Below are 24738 nucleotides of genomic sequence, written 5' to 3'. Positions count from 1 at the left end.
AGACTGAATGGCGGAGACAGCACCTGGTGCTATTAGTGTGTGATTGCTGGAGAACGAACTTCGGATATTGGAGAAGGAAGTTATCAAGGGAAGGAAGTGGTGATCCCTTTAGTCTCACTTCGAAGTCGAACTTTGATCCAGCATGAACCGTTGAAGAAACAACTCTTCCACTGCCCTTGCTTGGTTTGACATTCCACATGTCCTTGATTGATTAGTAGCACTGCGTTGCATTCCTGAACTGACAGCACCAATCCTCTTTGCCTTACGATTTTCACGATTATCGCTTACGTCGCGAATTAATATCTAAGTCGGAGCCTGGTTTCGAGTCTCTTTTCGGCAGTTTAATCTCAACTCCACGCCACCAGGTCTTCCGCTACTATAATATCGCCGACGCACTCACTATCGCCGACCTTGTCGCCAACAATATTGACGATCACTTGATTGTTAAACCCATTACGACAAAAGCACCTTCCGCGCTCGAGCTGATCCGCATTTTTTTGCACATGGTTTTGACTTTCCCAAAATGTCCAATAGTGGTGGTACTTTGACTCTTCCGTCACCTACGCACCCACATCATCATCATGTGGATGTACAAGCTGGACTACGATCATTGAGAAGGTCACTTTCCCGATCACCCTCAAAATTTTCTCTGGCTCGGACTGCTTCTCAAAGTAGCTCTGACGCAGGGTCCTCACCTTCGTCCCCGTCAATTAGGCGCGTACAGTCCCAATATTTTGGGCAAAATACACCTTCCGGAAACCAACCACACACTCAGTCGCCATTGGCAACGCCTTTTAGACCCAGTGTGAGATTGTCATTAAGGTCTGGAAAGTCAACAAAGAATCCCGCTGCAACTTCTAACACAAACAAAACATTTTCTCGACATCGCACATCTCCCCGGAGCCCCTCTCGAAGAGCTCTGAGTCAAGTTTCCACTTCTATAAATTCCGTCCCACCTACATCATCATTATTAATTGATTCTGTGTCTTCTGGACAAGAGAATCTAAATATCGCTCGTACTCGCAGCCCTGCGACTCGTAAGGCTGCTGAGAAGGTCGCGAATCGACATAGTATGCACCTTGATATGACCGGTTCATCTTCCCAATTCAATATGGCGCGATTTAACGACGCGAATAAAACCAACAGTAATAGCGGCGCCGCTTCTAACATTTCGAGTACTTCTATTGCGAGTCCGCTGAAGCGCAGCGATGCTACTATGAACCTCGATCAGTCTCTTTCGGGAAGCCCGAAGGCGAAACGTCGTAGCTGTGGTCCTTCAAGCATGACTCTTGATTTTAATGTCTTCGATCATGGTTCTTCTTCACCAGGCATGGAAACCCAGGATGACTCGGCTCGCGAATACGATTGGACTACTTCTTCGACCCATGTTTCTGAGCCATTAACACCATCGCATCCAGGAACGCGTAGAGCTGGCTCTCTTCGAAAATCAACACTCCAGCAACGCGAGCGAATATCATGGGGTAAACGCTATGCTTCCCAGCAATTATCCCAAAATTCAGGAGATGCGACTACGCCTCAACGTGAGCGAACATCATTAGGGAGACGACAGATGGTGCAACCGCTTGGACAAGGTCCCACCGAGACCATGACGCCAAATGCAAAGAATCGCCCGCGATTGTCCCTGGACCACTTCGTACCTCCCACTTCGCGGGAAAGTCCATTCGGCACACCTGCCGCGCTGCCGAATCCATCGGCGCACATGCTAAATCAACAAGCCCACCAGCCGCACCCGCTTTCCCGTGCGATGACTACTTCTTCCTCAAATTCGAGTATGTCTCATGAGTCACCGACGCATTTTCCGATGCCAGTTGCTGAAAAGTCGAGAGCTCCCATGAATTTCTCCAAGAGTCTGCCTATTGGTTCTCGCCCACAGCTTGAGAGGCCAAGTCAAGCCAGCGTTTCGACGCCGGATTACAAGCATGAAAAGCCATATGAGGGAGCTTTCGCATCGACTGGCTTGGTATCAAAGATGAATCGCAACCCGGAGTTAGCACTCCCTGGCCGAGGATACGGGAACGTTCCCGACACGCCCTGCAAGAAGCATCCAAGCGGCTTCGCTACTTACCCGCCGCTTCCCTTAACGGGTAATGCCAAAGCCAGAGGTAGGCATATTCGACACACATTCGGCATTCCGTCGACGCCTTTTGACATTAGCACGCCGAACCGATCAGCGAACCTTTTCAGCGACCAGACACGACCTGTACTCTTCGGTGGATTTCCGGGCCACTCCCGAAAAGGAAGCGCCTTGAGCTTATGTAGTGATGATGGTCGAAGCCCCTCACGATTAATCGGCAGTAGCGATACCAGTAACGATGGCGATTTGCCGCCGACACCTACGAAACAGCAGACCGTACCGCGAACTTCCAGCCGATTAAACCAGCTATCGAATGAGAGCCCTACATTCAATCGACGACTTCCCCCGTTATCCGCAGTTGGAGCTAGTGCAGCATCGCAGCAAGATCAGGTCACTAGTTGTAAGTCGAGCCCCTCGATGCAATGTGATGACAATGCCAACCTAGAGGACATTATCGCTATCGATGATGCTTCCGACTGGTCAACACCTGGTTCCCAAGGCACTCCCACCCCTATTTCCCGTTTGTCATCATTCAACCAGTCGCGCAACAAGTGTAACCCATCCTGCGCTCCCGCATCGCTTGAGGCCAATCCAACTATCACCTGTGATGAGCACCCCTCCAATATTGATTTTGCTAAGAATAATTCCGTGTATCCAGCGAGTCCATTAGACCGATTAGAATTCGCAAAGCAGGCATCTTCTCCTCGAACTCCCCAGGGAAACATCGTCCCTCCTGATGCAAGCCGCTTGTCTATCTCTAACACGGCTGATAACTTTTTGTTCCCCGGTACCGCCGACCGAAGCCTCAGTATCCCCCCTGCGACTCCGACGACAAGACAGGACAGTGCCCCTATGTTCCTCGAGCGACGCGCGATTACACCTATTAACGGACTTCCTTCTCAGGACCTGGATGAGGGGCTGATGTCACGCTTCGGCAAAGTTGAGTTTCTGGGCAAGGGCGAGTTTTCGCAAGTATTCAAGGTTACCGAGACGACTCAGGCGAATAGAGCGCCCCAGCAAGGTTTCTTTAGCACCCCAACCCATCGTGTATTTTCACCTTCATCTGCTAAGGTGTATGCGGTCAAGAAGCTCACCCTTCCTATCCAAGGTAAGAAGGACAGGGCTCTTCGACTTCGTGAGGTTGGCGTATTGGAAACCTTGAGAGGATGTGATCACGTTTTGCAGCTCATCGATAGTTGGGAGGATGGCAATTGTCTCTACATCCAGACTGAGTTCTGTGAGGAGGGTAGTCTTGACGCGTTCTTGTCATTCGTTGGCACAAAGGGTCGACTGGATGATTTCAGGATCTGGAAGATCATGCTGGAAATTGGCAAGGTATGTTATAAACTGACGAATTCTGGTTATTATTGTACTGACGAACTGGATAGGGATTGAAACATATCCACGATGCCGGTTATATTCATCTTGACTTGAAACCCGCCAATATCTTTATCAATTTTGAAGGTACTCTGAAGATCGGCGATTTCGGATTAACCACATCGTTACCGCTAGAGAAGGGACCCGACCTAGAAGGAGATCGCGAATACCTGGCTCCTGAAGCTCTCCGATCGGAGATGGGCCAACCGGCGGATGTTTTCTCCTTCGGTTTAATCATGTTAGAGATCGCAGCCAATGTTAAGCTTCCCGAAAATGGAGCAACTTGGACTGGATTGAGAGAGGGCGACTTTTCCGAAATTCCGACTCTCACCCAAGAAACGGCACCGATTGCGCGAGATGCGACCGGAATGCCGATTGACGATGGCGAACGTAGCACAGGCCTATTTGGCGATGATAACGCCACGAATAATCGCCGCAGCTACAACTTCCGAAGCACAACTCGACAGTCTGGCGATATTTTCGGTCTAGGCCGAAAGAGCGAGTTGCAACAACCACCCGACTTCATGAAGGATCCTAACCATCCTAACTCTCTCGACACGGTTGTGAAGTTGATGCTTGCACCAGAGCCGGTGGCTCGTCCCACTGTCACTCAACTGCTTGGCCTGGATGCAGCCTTTTGGGTCACATATCGTCAACGAGCGGCTGCAACGGTCTTTGAAGGAAACTGGGGCCCCGCAGATGAGGTAGCAGCTCCCATCTCGCTCGATACGGAGATGACCGATGTTTAAGCACATTACCAAGGTTGCCAGCCATTTTCACAAGTTCAACAAACTTGTTCGGTCTGGCATGAAACCTGGATATGCAGTAGTAGTTTGACACAGTGGTGGGCGGTTGGTCTTCCAGGTGTATATCGGTCAATTTGGCTGGATATATCAAGGTTATTGTACAATTCCTGTGAATTTGGCCAAGGTGTATTAAAGGAGTTACCGGAGATGGTTGGCGAGTAATTTTGCGTCCTGAAGGACGCATAATTCGATTTCTTATTCGTATGACCCCGACACAACACGTTCGACACGCCTCACCCGCTTATTATGAAGTCGGCGGTGACTTTGGACCGTATTTGGTCCTCAGCACCTTGATATATCAATTACGGACTGATTTGCTCGCTCTAGACTTATCATTCGTCAGAGAAAAACCCATTTCGAAGCTAGCACAATTCGAAGGGCGATATATTACGTACAACATCGACAAGATATTAAATTCGGGGTTGCTTCCAACGGCGTCTTGTGTTGGCGGTCGATTGCATTTTTCCAACGGCTTTGCGATGAGTTACTCTTTTTTCAACTTTGATTTCGGCGGACGGCATGGAAAGGGAAAAGGGCGGTCGTAATGAGGACACGCGGGGCGTCTATTTGCTAGACCGGCATTGCAACAATGTAGATATAGAAAGGAAAAAAGCTGCCTTAAAGAGGACTCCCTCTGCAGACTACTGGATCGTCATCATTTCGATAGGACAGGAAAGGGTCGGACGTCCTCGGTTTTATGAACCCCACGAATGAATGACGATATGCTATGATTTTGCTATTGCAATGTTCTGTCTTCTGTCTTGTTTTCGATTGTGATTTGGTTGAAGTGGTGGCCGGCTCTATCCGGTCGTAGGTCAGATTTTTTCTCGGTGGGATGATATGTTATCCTCGTGGGGTTTGCTTCTAGTATGTACTGAGTATGTACTAGTGGTTTACAATATCAACTAGGATCGGAGTAGCGATCGATCAAGAAGTATAGGAATAAAATCAAGAGTGAAAATGAGTATTCTTATTGGAATAGTGACTTTAATTTTTCCATTTGATGGGCTAACCAGCCTACATTTTGGCGTTTCTTGGACTATATAGTATCTCGACTGCAGTCGGTTGGCTAATCCACCATCCCGTCTTCGAAATATGAATATCATAGGTAACCTGCGCACAACTCTTCCCCGAGGGTTTCGCAACTCCCCGTCATTGATCTAGAGACTGGTCTTCGGATTATCGTGATATCGTATATAACTCAACAATACCTGACTCTCTTGGGTATATACATCTCGCGTATCATCTTTCCTCTCCGTGATCGGCTTCAACCCTAGTATACGGACATGAAGTGATCGTGAAAAGCCGTCATGTAATTCAGCGTTTCTGACCTCACGCGCCGTTATCACCGTTCCTATTTAATATCCATCATCATACCAACTAGACTTAATACTTTCATCCTTTACTCGCTTTACTAGACTTCGTACTAATCTCCTCCGCACTCCCCGCATCCCCAGCCCCTCCCTTCGACGACGCAGCCGTGGATGAGGGAGCCGGCGTACCCTTTAACTTGCGGCGCACGGGTTGGTACACATCATTGAAATTCATGGCAACGCCAAGAAATCTCAGATCTACATCAGCTTGATACGCCAAATCACCTAGTAGTATCTGGAGTTTATTCCGGAAGCGTTCGCCTAGATGATGCAATCGCTCTTGTAACGCTGGGAACTCGCTATGCGGACCGCCCGGGATATCGTGTTCGTCGGCGGAGGGAGGTTCGATGTGTCTTAGATCAGCTTCTTGTCTTGCGGTGAAATCGGATACGGACCAGGAGTATAATCCGTCGACGCAGTCGCGGTATGAAAGCATGGTGCGGAGGAGTTCGGCGAGTTGGATCATGTAGCTGTTGTCGTCTTCTTCTGCGGCACCGGCAGTCGCGGTAGAGCCGGAGGCAGTGGAGGCGGCGCCTGAGTTACCGACGAAGCGGCGACGTCGAGCACCTAGGAGACCCTTGTGCGTTATGGAGTTTAGGTAGTTGGTGTGTGCCGTGATAACATCATCCAGTGTGGCGTCTTCCCTGCTTAACTTCTGCTGGAGCTCGGTCCATGAGCTCTCGATGACTTCGAAAAGTATGTAGTACTGGAGCTGACCGACGAAGTGGACCATTTCTGCTAGAAAACCACGGGTCGTCTTCCAGGCCTGCCGGACAGCGGGATGATTCGTCTGCAGGACGCCACGGGAACCCGTAGTCACCTTGCGCCAAGCAGATGATAGGGCGAACTCGACGCGTTTAATGCGCCACAGGAAATTGAAGACTTTAAGGTATTGTCGATTGCCCCAATCGGAGACGACGACGTCTACGGGGGCGTCGATCTTGTACTCGAGCGTGAAACAGTCCCACCCGATATCACCGTGCGAGAGCTGCAGCATGCGCGCGTCTAAGCGGCGTAGGACTTCAGGGGAATCGTACTGCGCGTTGGACCCACGGATGGCGTGCTCAAGCTGCGCCGTTAGGGTATGCCGATATTGTGCTCCAGCGGGGCGGTCAAGATTTGCCGCGAGGGACTCCATCAATAGTGCGATGAAATCGCCTTGCCCAAGGAGGATGTAGCTCTTTAGCGCCTGCAGGTGCTCGAAGAGATTAAACTTGTTAGTCATCAGATGCAGTAACCTGCGCATGGTGGTCTTGTACGCCTCGTCGATCCAAGCTTCGAGAGTGGCGGTGTCGCCGTAGCGGAGCTCCTTGGAGGACTCCTTTGAGTACGATTCGACCCACTGAGCATCGCCGCAACTGTGGCGGATGAAATTGAGAGATTTGCCGATTAGGAATACTTTTTCGGCGAACTCCTGAGTGATAATAGAGGGTATCATGTCTACCGCCAATATGTACTTATCCTCCCACACATTGATAGACCCCGATTTGCCCTTGGGCATAGCCTCTACTGATTGTTCCTGCACGAAGAATTCGAGGTAGGGATCTGAGAGCTCTCCATCGTATATCCATCTTCTTAATATGCCATAGAACGGGCTGGTAACAGGGCTTAGAAGACGTTCAGCGAACACGCCTACTACTGGGTCGCCGTACGACGAAGAAAACGAATGAATTAAGGATATGATTTGACCACCTTGTTTACTCTTGGATTCTTCGGCGATTATACTCATAAGTCGTAAGCCCATCGTGGGTTCACGTACCCAGACTACGGAACGTTTTAACGTCACGCCCGCCTTTCCTATACCATATCGCGGAGCGCTTTCGTCTATCGTGGTTAACGCATGTCGAACTTGACCTTCTACCGTTGCAACTAATGTTAAATACGAACGCAATTCGTCGCCTAGGGCTGCTCGGAGACTTTGACCAAGAAGTCCTCCAGCTGGGGTTTTAACAAATTCCTCGAGGGTACGATAAAGCAGCGAAGGTTCGGCAAGTGTGTGAAGGAGGCCAATTATAGGTGGAGGAAGGGTAGAAGGTAGTTTAATAGAGTATTCTTTGCCGAACGGAAGAGTAGTTGAAGCAAGTCCTTGGAGGGTATAGGGAAGATCGCGAAGGATAGCAGGTTCGGAGGGTTCGATCTCATTGTAATTATTTGCTAGAAGCTTGGACTTGATAGAGACGTCCCTTTTAGGTGTGGTTGGAATTTCATTCTTAGAATCCCTATTACGCCTATGGCCACTAGCGGTAGAAGGCCGTTGCGAATCTCCGTCGACGGATTTCATATCTTTCGGGTTCTTGAGGACATCTCGGAGTTCGGTAGGACGGTAGTCTTCAGAGTTTTTATTTCGTCTGTGCTGTCCATTACTCTCTTGGTTGGAAGGACCGCTCGAGCTAAACTCTTCTCTCTCCTCCTGCTTCCTTCGCTTTTGCTCCTGCTGGAATTCGGCAAATGCAACGGGGTCAGGCTCGGCCGGGTCTGGTGAATCGGCTAGTTGATAGAGAAGGTATAACATGGCCCATTTTTGGTTCAGCACAGGCAGCGCCAATAATCTCGAATAAAGGTTTGAGTAGCGCAGGGCTTGACTCGGGTTCGTCTGAACCAAATTTCGCCTGATGAGTTCGGAGGCATGATTTTGATCGGCTAAGGGAGGTGGTCGGGGTCTAATGAATGATAATGTCAATAGTTGTATGGATAATTGATAGGTATTTACATGTAAACAATTCATTTAGCCTTACTGATTTAGTTGTTGTTTGATTTCATCAAAGAACAAATCATGTCTCTGCTGTGCGTCTTCATCATTCAAGCGTGGATCGTCTGGTATCAACTGGGAAATCAAGCGATTGATGCTCAGATCAACGCGCTTGGTCCGGTCTTGATTCGACCCAGACATTGTGTCATTTTGATGCAGGTGTTGTCCGTGGGAAAACAGCTAAAGTTCATTAAAAAATAGATATTAGCTCATTAGTCGTAGAGTATAATATGAGCGTAAATAATATCCAATGCCATATATTGTATTGTAAGAGTAGAGTAAAGACGCGACGCGATGAATTAATTATTATACATATCAATCAATTGAAGAAGGGCGGGTTGCTAGGTTTGTTTGGAGGGGTTATTGAAGTAACACTTGTTGTACTCAGGTAACAAGGATTAAAGTTTCTTGGTAACAGTTAGTGAAAAGCTATAGGGGCTAGACCACTCATAGCACGTTACCTGAAGTGTACTAAGGCTCTTATAAGTACTCGGTACATTTATATAGGATTGGACTCCATGCTACTTACGAATAGCATAAAGTACCTGTACATTAAGAGCACTCCCCAAATGATTCAAATGGTTCCCACACCGACCCCAGAGTCCCCAATCATATTTCCCCCTCTAACTAAACTCATCAGCAACAGGCTCTAACCACTGATTTCCAATCGAGCCTGGAGACGACATCCCAAAACCTCCCGCTTAATGGCTAGCAAAAGGGTGACGGAGTTTTCATCAATTATCAACATACTTTGTACATTTTTTCATCATTTTGAAACTACCATTTGGATCGCATTGGCTAACTGCCCTCGATGAATGGGTTTTAAACCCTTTTTTCGAGCTGCGCTGTGCTCATAGCCCGCACGCGACATCCCGCGCATAATCCGTAATCCGCCCAACTTCGCGCGCTGAGTTGTATCACCAACTATCAACTTTTTTCCGCATATTCTACATCACAACCGTCACATCGATAATATACCGCGCTACCCGCCCAACTCCAACCCCCCCGGCTCTTTAGCCACCCCCTCAAGATGCCCGACATAGATCCTGCGGCCTTAAGCCGCCCTTCCGTCACGCTTTCTACTACGACTCTCAAATCCATAACCGTTTCTGCGCAACCCTCCCAAAAAGTTCCCAAGACTAGCCAAATCATCCCCGCCCGTATCGATCTCGAGCCCCTATACACGGCCCTAAAATCAGCCATTGGAAATGAACAATGGAACGCCTACAAAGAAGCTACCACTCAGTTTGTGCTAGGTGCGTCTTTGTCTACACTTACAAACCTCAGAATCGCGCATCTCCAAGTGAATATAAATATACCTTATCCTGCTTACACGTTGTAAATAGGGCGATTAAATCAAGTAGAGTACTCCGAACGAATCGATCCCATATTATTATCTCCCAATGGCGACAAAACCCATTTACATAACCAGCTCCTCGCCGCCATATACGGAAATCTTACGAGGGAAATGCCAGATCAAGGGGTTGCACCATGGGTTTCCGCCAACGACAAACCCACTACCAATGTGGGTGCCAAACCTGTAACAGGCGACGCCGCCGAACGTAAGTTGAAGGGAGAAGTCATGCAGCTCCCCAGTCGCGATAGGCGGCGTATCAAAGAGCTAGCTCAGAATGATGTCAGTGTAAATATTCCCATGTACTTCCAACTTATAACAACTAACACTATACAAAGTTCGACCCATTCGAATCAATGGCGAACATGTTCACGGAACACCATCGAGGCAGACCGACCAAGGTACCGGATGCGCCCCAAAGTGCCAGTGCTAACGGTTTAAATAAGATGAGTAAGTCTTCTCGACACTCAAAGGTATCCTTAACCCTCATACTAATTGGAGTAGATTGGGACCTTGAGATTCGTAAACGCTTTGCGCAACCCCTGGCTGTAGAGTCGGGTGAATTCCCTGATATGGCGAGCATCGAATCAAGGATGTTACCTATTTGCTACGAAGTAGGACTTGTCAGCGGACATGCTTCGGATGCTCCTTCATTTATGACCGTCGCCGCCGAAACATTTATTAAAGAATTCCTCTCGACAGTCTTCAGCCGAACGAGAAGCAACGGGCCTGGGGACTCTGGAAGTGCTGGATTCGGATCCGGAACCGCTTGGATTCAGACACACAAATACCGACGACAGTTAATGAGGGAAGAGTCAGCTTTGACAAGAGGAGAGTTGTCTCGAGACAAGAGCGGGCTCTTGCCTATCGAGGCAAAAGCTGCTAGCGAGCGATCCCCCTTGAGTATGGCCGACTTGCGACTTGCTTTAGAAATAGGGGATTGTGGAATAAGCACGTTCCCTATAATTAGGAAGTCGGTCATATATACCTACAGGGATGGTGAGCTCGAGCACTATAATAATTACACCTGGCTCCCTGGTCACAAACCAATGGATGACGGGGATTCCAATACGAACAAAATTAACGGTGGTTCGCGTGCTCTCACGAATGGCGACACCCATCCAGAGCCCATGGATATCGACGAAGATCCCTTGTCGTGGGAAGGTGCAGGTAATCAGGATACGTCAATGCTTGACGGCGTTTTAGACTCGTGTTTGGCGGCCCCTTAGGAGTGGGAAGGAGACCCGCAGTCATATATGACGATTAATGATGAACCAATGGCACCTGGGGTTGACGGAAATCTTCCGCGTCTGGGCCAAGTTGAAGAGAAAAGGACGCAGACCTGGCACCCCCAACCCCAGGTATCTGCAGTAAACTGAGAGCGCCAACCTATATCGCTTTGATGGTTTCTATATGGCGCCCAGAGAGAAGGGCATGTAATATGCTCTTGAAGGTATGATATATGTACCAAGAAGGGTTGCTCGCCCTAGGAGGCGCCATACGGAGTTAGGATGAGGAGTTCGATATCACTCCTGAGGCCGTCTGACGAGGAGGTAGCACATACCTTGGCTCGTCTATTTCCCTAGGACTAGGCGATTTGCATCAGCATTGGCATGACGGCGTTATTCTAGGTGCATTGCTTCGGTTTGTATGAACAGTCAAAAAGGGGAGGAGGGGGAAGGAGGAGAGGTTGACTTCTGGCGTTTGCTTCTTGGCGGATATGTACTGTATTGTATGCGATACCCCCTTGCGCCCCCATTCTAGGAAGCACTCTCGTATTTCTTACTAGATCACGACATATAACAGATTAGCAAAAGTATTACAGCTAATTGTAGGCAACGATCATGCTCATAAAATAAATATAGTATTTAACTCCTACATGGAAGATGAGTATATCTAATTATCCGTTTATGAATCAAACGAGAATCTTTAAACTACGGTTAAGTGCATTCCAGCAGGAAAAGTGACGTGACACAGCTCCATAAAATATTGTTTTAGTGCATATAGTTTGTGGAACTTGACGCGAAAGACGCGTCCTGGCGGCGTAACGCGTTGAGAGGGCTATCCCGTTAATTGATTGCTCCAGCCCCCACTTACGCTGCTTCTCTTCTCCCTACAAGCTTGGACGATTAATTTAACATTACAATACCAATGCTCAAACGTTGTGTATTCTAAACATTTAACCTTTTCCCCAACATCTTGTTTTTTTCTAACGTTTAAGCATACATTAGCGTTGGTATTCATAATGGCATCTACCCGTTCACCATCACCTGCCAATGGCGAATCCACATCTACACCTACATCGCCTCAATTGTCGCCTCGATCTAAGATTCAAGCTTTACTTGCCACAGTAAATAATGCAGATTCGGATGACGAGTCTGGTGGTCCAATTAATGCAGCGATTCTCTCTAAACCCGCAAAGATCACAGATACTGAACTAGACTCTACACGGGATGCAGAGAACGACGATGATGACGAGGAGGAAGAGATCGTTAGGCCGCGAGGTCGACTCGCCGCCCGAATGAGAGCCAACGATTCAAATACAATAAAGGATACTCCAATTTATATCCGGAATAACGCGACCAAGAGCCCTTCCACACAAGCACAACCTACCGCGCCGGACACAGATGATGAGGAGATAAGCGCTCTCCCACGGAGGCGGTTGACGAGACCAAATCGAGCATCTACACCAGAAACCACAGCAAATATCGAAGCACCTTTATCACCTGGTCTCTTCGTCACGCCAGCTCCTGAGACCCCAACAGCACACCGACAACAAGCGGCCGAATCCGGATCGGATGATGACTTACCTAAGAACCTAGCAAAGAATGAGCGCTTCCTCGCACTAGTGAACAGGAAGCGAAAGGAGAGGCTTGCTAAAGAAGCCGAGGAGGAGCAGAAGCGAAAAGAGCGTGAAGAACGAATGGCCAATCAGCAACCCGCCGAATCGGATATTGATGACGATGTATCTGATATCTCGGATGATGATGGCGGCCGCAGGCTTACGCAGGGGGGCTCTCGCCCTGCTCGTAAGGCTAGTAAGAAAGCTCTGGAAGAGATGAACCGCGAAACACAACGGATAAGTCGAAGTTTACAACTCGCCCACGAAGCCAAGACAAAGAAAAAGATCTCGAAAGCTTCGCTATTCGAGCGCTTTAATTTCAGGACGGAAGCAGCACCTAGTAACGAAAAACCTCCAAGCTCAAGCAGGCCTACAACTCCCGGTTCAGTACAGAATACGGATGTTGACATGGCGGATGCTGGAGCAACTCCGCCCAGTTCCCCGCCTGTTGCCCCGAAGTCCTTTGAGAACCCCCTAGTTCCCTCCGCAGCTCCAGATACTATCGTCGAAGTAGATGAAGATGACGAGCTGCCGAGCCTAGAAGACGCCTTGGCACAAAGCAACAAAGATAACAAGGGCAAAGGCAAAGCTATTGAAGCCCCAGCTGACAACACTGAGATCAAGAAGACGGCCATAAGCAAACCTAGGCGCCAAGTCCGAGTTAAGCTACCCCAAATACAGGCAAATCTTGTTACAATAGATTCAGATGAGGAACTTGAGATCACCCAATCAAAGAAGGGAATAATGGATAAGATATTTGACAAACTTCCCGAGAAGAAAGCGCAGGAGCCGATGTCAATGAACGTATTGCGTCGGCTAGCCCATCTTTCGTCACCTACAAGAAATTCTTCGCGAGGCCCTAAGGGCAAACCATCAATGACACCCGCCGAGCTCCAGATGACTTTGCAGCAGCGCGCCAGAGCGCAAGCTAAACTAGAACGCGAGCGACGTCTCGAGCTCTTGCGATCCAAGGGTATAACTGTACAAACCGAAGAGGAGCGCCGACGCGAAAGGGAACAGGTTGAGGATATTGTTGCTCGAGCTCGTCAGGAAGCCGAAGAAATCATGCAGCGAGAACGTGAAGATGCGAAGAAAGCACGGAAAGAGCAGAAAAAAAGCGGTGAAAATGACCCTCTAGCTTGGGGCGATAGTGACGACGATAGCTACGAGGAGAGTGTGGAAGATCCCGCCGAAATTGAACTTTCTGGCTCTGAAGAGGGGGGAGATGATGAGATGGGCGATGCTGAGGACGAAGACGAAGATGAGCCTGCAGCAAATCCCTTATTTGAGGATGAAGCAGAGGACGACGGAGAGTCCGAGGAGGAACGGACACCAAAAGCTAAGACGAAACTAGGCTCCGATGACGAGGCAGATGATGAGCTTCCAGCAATGAAGTCCCGCCGGTCGAAGAAGCACGTGCATATTGTCTCAGATGATGACGATGAAGATGAGAACGATATTGAAGCGACTCCGAAACCCAAGAACAGGCAACCCAATTCTCCATCCGCTCCCAATTCAGGCTCTCCTAAGATTCCGACATCCGTTTTACGATCCGCTACTAAGACCTTCATTCCCGGGCTCCCGGTCCCTAAGGCGGGTCCAGCTGGTCTAGGACTTACTCAGATATTCGCTGGTACCATGGACGACAGCCAAGCTGGAGCAGCTAGTGGCTCCCCAATGGAGTTCATGCCTACCATTGATGACTTCCCTGATTCCCAATTCTCCGCCACAGCAGGCCAGTCCCAAAATAATATGATCCTTGACAGCCAGAACGAGGATACTCAAGCTCATGAAACGGAAACCCAAGGGGTTCAATTACACTTCACACAATCACAGGTTCACGGGTTTGATAGCTTGATGCAAATGGACGCAACGCAAATGTCGGAACTTATCGATCCTACCCAGGATGGCGGCTTCCAAGACTACTCTCCATTAAAACAAAGATTTGTTGAAGCGCCTCAATCAACAGTCGACACCGTCTTAATGAACGGAACCCCTGACTACGAAGCCGTTCCGGACTCCCCTCTTGTGAAGAGGGCAGGCAAGTTACGGCGAAGAGGCGAGAAGCCCGTCTCCTTTTCTACTATGACTTCAACAGACTTACCGGGAAGCCCTAGTGCTAAGCCAAGTGCTCCCCAAACAGATGCTGAAGTAGATGCGAAGGCCGCGGCTAGCGCATTTAAGTTGATGGAAAAGGCGGCTAGAAGGAAGAAGCGTATGCAAGAAAAGTTCGATAAGAAAAAGAGCAAGGCTACCGAGATGGTGGAAGAGCAGGCCGAGGAATCCGAAGACGAATATGCCGGCCTTGGTGGAGCTGACGGCGAAGACTCGAGCGATGAGGATGAGGAGCTCGTCAAAGAGATGATTGACGATGCCACCGGCAATGACGGTGATGATGCCAAATTGGCTGGTTTCTTTGCGTAAGTTACTATCTTTTGTTATTTATTGAGATAGAAACACTAATTGTTTTATAGCGACCGAGAACGAGCGGCCGACGCAGCGCAAGTCGATAAACTGTTCCGAGACATCACAACGGGTATGCTGCGTAAGCGACGCCGTGGTGGTGGTGACAATGATTTCGACCTGTCGGACTCAGATGACGGAGGGGAAGCCCGACGACGAATGAAGAGGCGCCAATTCGCAAAGATGCAAAAAGCGCTATTTGCGGACGAACGTATCGGCAAGATCGCCGAAAACCCTCGGAATGCAGCATTCCTAAAGAGTATAGAAGACCGGAATAGCGATGACGAGTGGGATTTCGACAACAATTTTGCAGATGCAGCGCCGGATAGCGGAGATAGTGAAAGTCAAAGTCAAAACCAGGGACAAAATACATCAGCAGCAGAGGAATCAATTCCAGACAGCCAACCCGAAAACAGAGAGCGCAAACGTTCTCATGAAGAAGATCACGTCGCCAGACCGCCCCCCAATGCCCGACGTACAAAAGGAGGTGCTCGCCCCTCGTCACTTACCGATGTGCGTCGAGAACTATCCAACTTGCTAGATGAGCCTAACGGTTCTGCCGCGTCTATCATACCGGCTACCGACGTAGGCTCTGACAGCGAAGGAGAGGAACATCCGACCGCTTCATCGGCATCGGCCAACAAGGAGAACCGCCGACCCGATGTTGCCGTCGTAGATCGCATAAAGCTGAAGCGTGATTCATCCTCTGTATCCGCGAATGGCAGCGGGGCGGGACGTCTTGCGTTCGCTGCACCGGCGTCCACAGGGGGGTCATTCAGAGTACCCGCACTACTACGACGAGCGACGACAAATTCGCTTATGTCGAACTCCTCGTCGACTAGTACTTCTAGTGGACCTGGTGCTTCTGCCACCAGCAGTCTAGGTACGACCAAGCCCAGCGCAGGTCTCGGAGAAGGTGGCGCGGTGCTCAAGAAAACTGCAGGCAAACGTTCAGGTATTAATTACTTTGCGCGCGAGACGGAACGCCGTGCTGCGGTGGCAGATGCGGAGAAGAGGCGTGAAGCGAAGAAATGGAAGGGTGCTGAGGGTAGGAGTAAAGCCGTTGGGGGCTTGTTTGGTGGAGGAAAGTTTGAGTGATCTTTATGTATAGGTTTTTGTATTAAGGGATAAGGCACTTTGTTCGGTGTTGGTAGGCGTTATCGTTCTGCTGGGGACTGGATGAAACCATTATGATTTAAATCTACCTTGATCAATCGTGATAGTATTCCGTGTTAATTACAATTATACCTAAAACTTCCGAGGTGTCAAACTTCTACTCAAACATCGATACGTAGGCTCTTGTATATAAATAGGGGAGACATATTACGTAATGTTTAGTATCGTTAGGTAACTTTCTTATTACATAATCCGACTACTACACAACTTCAATATTACATAAGCTCTATACTACATAATGAGCTTATCTAATCCAATTCCATCATCTCATCGACGATTATCTAATCGATCTCACCCTCATCATCACTTCGTCTCCATGACATGAACCGCGGTTCTCATCCGATATGCTTAACCATGGTAACGAAAGGACTTGATCCCTGCTCTTACTTAGCCGAGGATGGAAAGATTGCTTCCTCTTAAGACATTAAGGCTCGGGTCGCGCGTCATCATTTGCGGGTTCCCGGATCTCATAGTGGGGGACTTTGCCGATTGAAAGATGCTTCAGTGACCGGTTGATTGAGTAGATATGGCGCCTCCACCGGCTGTGAGTCCAAGGAAATTGCGCTTTTCACGCAGGCGTAGTTAATAATTAAACACTGAATGCTGACCGTAATAGACTCCGACTCCTCATCGCTTCTTGGTGCCGAAGAGGTCGCAACCTAGAAATGAGACGCCTAAGGCATTCCAAAGTGGTGCGCAGCAGTTCCAAGCAACCCCACGGTTTTCGCATCATTCAACACCTAGGGGGACTGCCGGAACGGCATCATCTCACCACCCGCCTTCTAGCTTTGTTACCCCCGCTCCAACGAGAACCGGGGCTGGGCCTTTCTATCGTCCTACACCGCGGAACACAGATCCGATCCACGATATCGTTGACAGCTCTCCACCTCTCACTGAGGAACAAACTGGCGATGATAATAACCGGCATGATGCTATTGAATTTTATGATATAGACTCAAATGTAGACGCCGTCCCGGAGTCTTCGCCAGTACGACAAGGGAGCAGTGACCATGACGACAATAACAGTGAAGAAGATTTAAAACATCCGTCTCCAAAACGTAGACGTATTTCTATTTCTTCTGACTTCGGTATCCACGATCCGGATCTTTCACAGCTTAAAAATGAGGGTGAAGAGGAAGATCTCGTTATGCACGACGAGGCTATTCTATCTTCCTTACCAGACTACGAACCTCTTCAATATGACGAAGAAGCAGATACCGCCGCTTCAACCTCACCTGTCCTTATTAGGCCCCCGGTTTCTGCCCCAAACCATCAACCTACCTTCCAGAAAGCGCCGCGCTTTAAACCTACCGAAGTTCCCGAGGGTTCATATCGCGGCGACCCGCTACCAGATGCCTTTTCTCCCCATCGCAAGGGCGCGAAATACGTGCCAGGCGGTCTCGCTGCTGAAGTCCGCGACTGGTTCGTTGATGTGTGGGCTAGTGCCGGCGCCGGAGCAGTAAAACGTGACACGGGGGAGTGGATGGCGCGGATTGTAGCTGATGAAGTGCGCGGTGCGCCTGGTATGACGCTTATCGTCGGACGACACATTTCGCACGAGGATATTATGATGCAGAGTACAAGAGTTATACTCGCCGGGAGTCCGAAGATAACCGGACTAGAGAAGAGGAAGGAAGTACACCCCGGTGCGGTGGTAGGTGTCGGGAAACCGACTTGGGAGGTTGATATCCCGGGGCAGGGACGTTGGGGTGTTGTGTGTGAGTGGACTGTTCTGAGCTGAATATGCTTGAGTATGTGGTCTGCGGCATTCATTAAATTGAGGTGATCGAGATAATCTATTATATGGAACAAGGATCCAGGGAGCGTAAAAAATGTCCAATTCTTTGATGAAGTTATTCTGTTCGGTAAGTTCACGTCCGGGATCTACGGATTTACGGATTTACATGTTCCACAATTCATAAAGTCTTACATTTACTTAGGGGTACTATCAAACCATCGAAACCTTAAAGCTCCCTCTATTGTTTTAAGCTCGGGCATCTTATGAAGTCAGTATATTTCAGTGTTAATGTTAACCCAAAGCTATTCAGGTTTATCCTTGCCACAGGTCCTACATAAATACTTTCCCCCGCCCTCTCTAGACTCTACATGTAGACGAAGAACCGACGGAATCACTAAACTTCGCTAAGAATCAAATATTTTTAAAAGACCATCATGGCGACGATGGACCATAATCCGCAACAAGACCCCAATTCACGAATTCAATAGGTCGGCGTGTATCCCATGCCCATTCACCCCATCCAAGCCACCCTACTTGACTTCTGGTAAAATCTATTCAAATAGTCGATGCTTGCTTGTCATCTAATAGTGATATAGGTTCTGGGGGCCGACACATCTATTTGACATGGATGTCCCACCGCAAGCAAAAAGCTTGTGGGACGCCCTGTTTACGAAACGATCGCGATGTCCTGTGTGGGACTTGATAATTCGAGGCTCTCTAGTTTGCCAATACCTAGTATTACTATGGAATGACTTCTGCGTCTGGTCTAGGGAGCGCCACGAGCACTGGGGCGCATGGAGGGCACAGATCGGCTACGAGGACGAAGAGTCCGATGATCCTCAGTGGAGAATTAAATATTCTATATATATAAAACTTTATTTATTTTTTTATAAAGAAAATTTATTATAAAAAAATAATAAATGTTTATTATTATTCAATTCTTAAATAAAATTATTGTTATATAATTTTAATCTATTTTAGAAAATTATTTTAATATTATTAAAAAAGAATTAAAAAAATCTTAATATATTTTTAAATTATATGAATATTTTAAAAATAAAATAAAAATAATGTTTAATAAATTATTTAAAAAGGAAGAAATATAAAAAACCATTTATTATTTTTAATAAAAAAAAAGAATTACTTTTTATATAATAATGTAATAAACTTATGCCTTAAAAAGATATAACCATTATTAAATTAATTAATCTAAGATATCTTAATTTAAAAATAATAATAATAATAGTAGATTAAATAATTAAATAAGTTTTATTTATTAAAAAAGCTTAGAATTCTCTTATTATATTTAAAAAAATAATCTTAGTGTGATGAACCTATGCCTCAGAAAGGTATAATCATTACTGAATTGGCTAATCTAAGATATCTTAATTTAAAGATAATAATATCAATAATAAGTTAAATAATTAAGTATATTCTATTTATTAAAAAGGCTTAAAATCTTCTTATTATATTTAAAAGAATAATCTTAAATTAATAACTAAAGAATTATAAAAAAAATGATTAAATATATAAGAAATATTTATAATTATATAATTATTTATGATGAACTTATCCTTTAAAGAGGTATAGTTGTTATTGGATTGGTTAATCCAGGGTTTCTTGATTTAAAGGTAATAATATTAGTAATAGGTTAAGTAGTTAAATTAGTTTTTATTTATTAGAGAAGCTTAAAATCCTCTTATTATACTCAAAAGAATAATCTTAGATTAATAATTAAAAAGCTATAAAAGAATAATTAAATATATAAAAGAATTATAGTAATTATATAAATATTCTTTATTATTATTTTCTTTATAGATAAGGTTAGATTTCTTTATTTATATTTATTTTTTATTACATTTGCTAAATAAGATTAGATATATTTATTTATATTTATCCATATTATATTTACTAGATAAAACTAGATATCCTTATTTATATTTATTTATATCATATATTATACATTCTTATTATTATTATTTTATTTTGGTAAGGAAAAAGGTTTCCTTTAGGGTTTTATATCCTTATAGGTCTATATGGTTTGTAACACTATTTCTCCCCTCTTTAATTCCTTTATCTTTAAAGATCCTTTTTCTTGGTAGGTTCTTTTTAATTTAATCTTTATTATATCCACTAATCCATCTATAAAACATAAACATATTAATTAGGAATAGGAGTATACAGAATTTTTAGAATAGATTAATAAGATTAGTTTTAATATAGATATTATACTATATTTATATTATTTTAACCATAATTTTAAATATATAATAATAATTAGGATATTTAAAAAATGTAATAAATATATTTTATATCACCATTAATATAATAAAATAGATATCTTTATTAATTTCTTTTCCAGATTTAAGAATAAAAAAAAACAATTATTTATTCAAGAATATTAGGTTAAAAAAGCCTTTAAATATTTTTATATTAAAATAATTAAGGTTTTAACTCATATTAAACAATTTAAGCAACAAAAAGAACTATTAAAAAAAAAAGACCTAAAGATGTTTTAACATGATCTCTAAAGCTTAGAAAAGTTGGAAGAACAGGAATAATCAAAAAAGAAACAATATCCAACAAGGGAACAATAATATAACATTAAGATATAAATTAATATAACTTCCGTGGTTAACCCTTTTTCCAATTTTTCCTTTAAGAATATAAACTTTAATTTATTATCATTAATTAATCTAGATTTTGATAATAGAAATCCTTAATTAATTTTTAGATCTTTTTATTTATAAGATATTCTTATAATTCCCAGGTATTATTCTTTTTTAAATAATTAAACCATTTAATAAAATATTTAATTTAATTATTAATGATTTTAGAATCCTGAATAGCTTTAATATTATATTTTTCTAAATTTTTTTTTAATTTAATATTTCTTTTAAATTTAATATTTTTAGATATTAATTTAAATATAATAATATAAAATATATTAGTTTTTAATTTTATATTTATTGGTAATTATAAATAATAATTTATATTTAAAAAGACTTTTTTAATTAAAAAGGATCTTAATCTCTTAAAATTTAATTTCTTATTTAGTTTTTTAATTTAAATCTATAATGTTTTTAATATTAAGTATTGTTTATTTCATAAAAGATAGACCCTATCTCCTTTATGTAAAATTAATCCTTTAATTCTTTTTTTATTATAATATATTATTATTCATTTTTATAAGAATTTAAAATATTATTTAAACTTAATTTATAATGTTAGAATTCTAATAATAAATATTTTTATTTAAGATAATATTATTTTTAATTCAAAGGCAACCTTATTTATTAATAGTTTATATTTTATGTTTATTTATTATTTATATAATACTTCTTATGGTAATATTCTGGTGGTATTATTTATTAAAATATTATATAAGGATATAGTAAATGGTAGGAATTCTATTTAATTATTTTATTTATAATTAATATAGTTTTGTAAATATTATTTTAATATCTGGTTTAGTTGTTTTGTTTGGCCATTAATTTAAGGGTAAGTTATTATAAAAAGTTTCTATTTAATCTTTAATTTCTTTATTAGGTTAATCCAAAATTTTAAGATAAAGAGCTTATCTTTATCTAAAATAATCTTTTTTGATAATCTATATTTATTAAAGATTTTTTTGATAAATTTAAAAGTTAAATTTTTGGTTATATAGGTTTTTTTAAATGGTATAAAGTATCTATATTTTATAAGTTTATTAATAATAATCTATATGTTATTATATTCTTCTTTAATTATTAGATATTATGATTTAGGTAACTTAATAATGAAATCTTATATAATAATATTTTATAATTTATTTGGGATTTTAATAGGTTATAAAAACCTATATGGTTTATATCTGGCTCCTTTAATTTTGTTACAGATGTTATAATTTAAGATAACCTTCTTGATTATCCTTTTGATTCCTAGAAAGTTATATATTTTCTATAATTATATAATTATTTTAAAAATTCCCAAATATTTATATAAAGGATGTTTATATATTTTTTATATAAATTTTTTTTGTAGTATTGATGATATGTAGGTTTTCTTATTATATAATATTATATTTTTAATAATAAAATCCTATATTGATAAAGTATTTTTAATTTATAAGATTTCTTCTTTGATCTTTTATTCCTATTTGTATTATAATTTGGTTAGGTATATTATCGATAATATTAAGATGTTATTAGATATTTCCTAAAATATTGTCCTTTCTTTTTTAATCTTTTTTGTATTAAAATCTTTTGGTTTGTTGAGAATATCTATCTAAATATTCTCTTTTTCCTTAATATAATAAATTTTAAAATTAAAATATGTAAGATTATTTATTTATTGTAATTATTTATTATTAAAAACCTTAATAATTATAAGAAATTTAAAATTATAATAATCTGAATAGATTTCCAAAGGTTCAATAATTTTTGATACCTATGGTTTCCATTTCTTTAATATTTGATAAATGATTATAAATTCTTGATCATATATTTTATATCTTATTTCTAATCTTTTAAAGATTTTAAAAAAATAAATAATTAAATGCCAATTTCCATCATCTTCTAGTTACTCCAATGTTGCTCCTATTATTCCATTTGAGATATTGGTATATAATTATTTTTTTTTGTTTGGGTTAGGTAGTCTTATTATTAGATCTTTTATTATAATTTTTTTTATTTTTTAGAATACCTTTTTTACGTTTTATATCTATTTAAAATCTTTTAGATTTTTAATATATATTATAATCATTATTAATTCCATAATTTTCCTGAAATCCTTAATTAAGATTCTATTATAATTATAAAAACTATAAAAGGTTTATATTCCTATAATGATTTTTGGGGTTGGCTATTCCTTTATTATAGATATTTTAGATTTTTAGATTTTGATTTTTTTTAAAAAGATTATATATCGAAAATAGTCAAGTTTTTAGATAAAAAAATTACTTTTGTTTAGGTCTATAAGAAACTTAACTTCTCCTAAGGTTTTAAATATTTTATATATATCCTTTTTATATTATTTTTTGGTTTTTAAATAGATTAAAATATTATCTAAATATATAAAAATATTTTTTCTAAAGAATTATTATAGAATATCTTGGATCATTTATTAAAAAATAGTTAATATATTTATAAATCTAAATGATATTATTAAACATTCAAAATAATCATATGATATTCTAATAACTATTTTCCATTTATCTTTTTCAATAATTTATATAAAGTTAAAAATGAATTTTAGATTTAATAATATAAATTATTTATTATTATTTATTTCTTTTTTTAGGTTTTTAATATATGGTAAAAGATGCCTATCTTTAACCATAATCTCATTTAATTATCAATAATTATAAACATCCCTCCATATTATTTTTCCTTCTTTATTTAATTTAGATATCTTATCTTTATTCTTTTTAGATACTAAAAAGATTAGATATCCTATTAATGATTTTGATTTTCATATAAACCTTCTTACCTCCTTATTTTAAAATATAATATATAAGGCTTTAGATTTATTTTAATTTAATTTATAAATCTAATATAGTTTTAGATATTCCCCTTTCTTTAATATTATTTTATGGTTATATTGATTATATTCTAATATGTCTATATCCATATCTAGATTATCCTAAAATAACTTTAGAAATATTTTTATATATTTTTCTTTAATTTTAATTTATTTTTAATTATTTAATTCTTTAATATCCATATATTATATCATAAAACATAAAGATATAAAATATTTCTTTATAAAATTACCTATTTGTACTTACTATAATTGTTATTTTAATTTATTTGAATTAGCCTTTTTCTGATGCTTAGGGATTAAATCTTTTTCTGGCTTATCCTAATAAAGTTAATTCTATACCCAGTTAATTCTTAGGTTACTAATTCTAAACCATATCTTCCCTAAAATTAATTTATAATTTATATCAATAAGATTAAAAGATATTAACTCTTGATATCCTTAGATCAAGATAAAGAAAGTTATAGTTTCTTTTTTGACTTTTTTTCTATTATAGGTAATAAAACTTCTATCAATGTTATTAACTTAATAAAATATCTTCTTTTTTTTAATATAATATTCTATATATATTAATTAATCTTAGATAGATTAAATTAATTATATATCCTAAATTAATTAAAATATTAAATTTATATCTTTTTTATATTATTTTTATAATTAAATAAGGTCTTTTAATTATTCCTATTAAATATATTAATTTAATCTTATTTAATATTATTTATAAGATTTTTAATAACTTTTCCATTATATCCTATTATTTATTAATTATTTAATTCTTCCTTAAAGAACCATAATCTTATTTTCTAAATATTATATTTCCCTTTAAAATTAATTAATTATCTCCTTATATTATTATAATATTTATTTATAATATCTATTCAGAATAATATTTAAATATTAGGCTATTTATTTTAAATATTTGTAAATAAATTTAATTAAAATAATCATATCTTATTTTTCCTTATAAAATATTATATAGGAAATCTTATATATATTCCTATAATATTATTATATAAATTCCCAATCTTATCTATTTTTAATTACCCCTTTATAATCTAGATTTTTAAATATATTCAAAATAAATAATTCCAATATTCCTTATCTTTTAAATATTTTTTTAATAATGGTTTTATAGGCTTTTCTACAATTCCATCTCCTATATTTTCAGATCCATACTTTATTATTTTTAAATATATATCTTAGATTTATTAGATTATTAAAATTATAATAATAATAATTTATTTA

General features: G+C 40.9%; 5 protein-coding genes across 5 annotated transcripts; 4 read left to right on the top strand and 1 right to left on the bottom strand.

The window, feature by feature from the left end:
• The first annotated feature begins 361 nt into the window (after window positions 1-361).
• F4822DRAFT_218926 (uncharacterized protein) lies at window positions 362-4351 on the top strand. Its single transcript, XM_051453958.1, has 2 exons — window positions 362-3430; window positions 3484-4351. The coding sequence occupies exons 1-2, from the start codon at window positions 524-526 to the stop codon at window positions 4219-4221; spliced, it is 3645 nt and encodes a 1214-aa protein (XP_051315711.1). The 5' UTR covers window positions 362-523; the 3' UTR covers window positions 4222-4351.
• An 875-nt stretch (window positions 4352-5226) lies between these two features.
• Window positions 5227-8722, bottom strand: F4822DRAFT_400290 (spindle pole body component alp6). The gene is made up of 2 exons (XM_051457844.1): window positions 8387-8722; window positions 5227-8311 (listed from the first exon to the last, which is right to left on the bottom strand). Exons 1-2 carry the CDS (start codon window positions 8539-8541, stop codon window positions 5674-5676), a joined length of 2793 nt encoding a protein of 930 aa, XP_051315710.1. The 5' UTR covers window positions 8542-8722; the 3' UTR covers window positions 5227-5673.
• A 312-nt stretch (window positions 8723-9034) lies between these two features.
• F4822DRAFT_400288 (transcriptional regulator of RNA polII, SAGA, subunit-domain-containing protein) lies at window positions 9035-11671 on the top strand. Its single transcript, XM_051457843.1, has 4 exons — window positions 9035-9656; window positions 9747-10036; window positions 10093-10204; window positions 10259-11671. The coding sequence occupies exons 1-4, from the start codon at window positions 9431-9433 to the stop codon at window positions 10981-10983; spliced, it is 1353 nt and encodes a 450-aa protein (XP_051315709.1). The 5' UTR covers window positions 9035-9430; the 3' UTR covers window positions 10984-11671.
• A 184-nt stretch (window positions 11672-11855) lies between these two features.
• F4822DRAFT_400287 (MRC1-like domain-containing protein) lies at window positions 11856-16355 on the top strand (the record flags this gene model as incomplete). The annotated part of the gene is made up of 2 exons (XM_051457842.1): window positions 11856-15016; window positions 15071-16355. Coding segments are annotated over exons 1-2 (4100 nt in total), but the record flags the coding sequence as incomplete, so codon positions are not given.
• A 163-nt stretch (window positions 16356-16518) lies between these two features.
• F4822DRAFT_400286 (uncharacterized protein) lies at window positions 16519-18591 on the top strand (the record flags this gene model as incomplete). The annotated part of the gene is made up of 3 exons (XM_051457841.1): window positions 16519-16779; window positions 16852-18100; window positions 18176-18591. Coding segments are annotated over exons 1-2 (1138 nt in total), but the record flags the coding sequence as incomplete, so codon positions are not given.
• Between the last annotated feature and the right edge of the window lie 6147 nt (window positions 18592-24738).

This window comes from Hypoxylon trugodes (genome assembly GCF_022578975.1).
Source record: "Hypoxylon trugodes strain CBS 135444 unplaced genomic scaffold F4822scaffold_4, whole genome shotgun sequence".
In the NCBI taxonomy this organism is placed as follows: domain Eukaryota; kingdom Fungi; phylum Ascomycota; class Sordariomycetes; order Xylariales; family Hypoxylaceae; genus Hypoxylon; species Hypoxylon trugodes.
This window is presented reverse-complemented; position numbering and strand designations above follow the sequence as displayed.

Bases quoted from the DNA above. Each gene is read 5' to 3' on its own strand.
- F4822DRAFT_218926 (XM_051453958.1), top strand. From the start codon at position 524: ATGTCCAATAGTGGTGGTACTTTGACTCTTCCGTCACCTACGCACCCA. The intron at 3,431-3,483 runs GTATGTTATAAA...CGAACTGGATAG, and splicing joins TCATGCTGGAAATTGGCAAG to GGATTGAAACATATCCACGA.
- F4822DRAFT_400290 (XM_051457844.1), bottom strand. From the start codon at position 8,541: ATGTCTGGGTCGAATCAAGACCGGACCAAGCGCGTTGATCTGAGCATC. The intron at 8,312-8,386 runs GTAAGGCTAAAT...ATCATTCATTAG, and splicing joins ATCAAACAACAACTAAATCA to ACCCCGACCACCTCCCTTAG.
- F4822DRAFT_400288 (XM_051457843.1), top strand. From the start codon at position 9,431: ATGCCCGACATAGATCCTGCGGCCTTAAGCCGCCCTTCCGTCACGCTT. The intron at 9,657-9,746 runs GTGCGTCTTTGT...CGTTGTAAATAG, and splicing joins TACCACTCAGTTTGTGCTAG to GGCGATTAAATCAAGTAGAG. The intron at 10,205-10,258 runs GTAAGTCTTCTC...TAATTGGAGTAG, and splicing joins TAACGGTTTAAATAAGATGA to ATTGGGACCTTGAGATTCGT.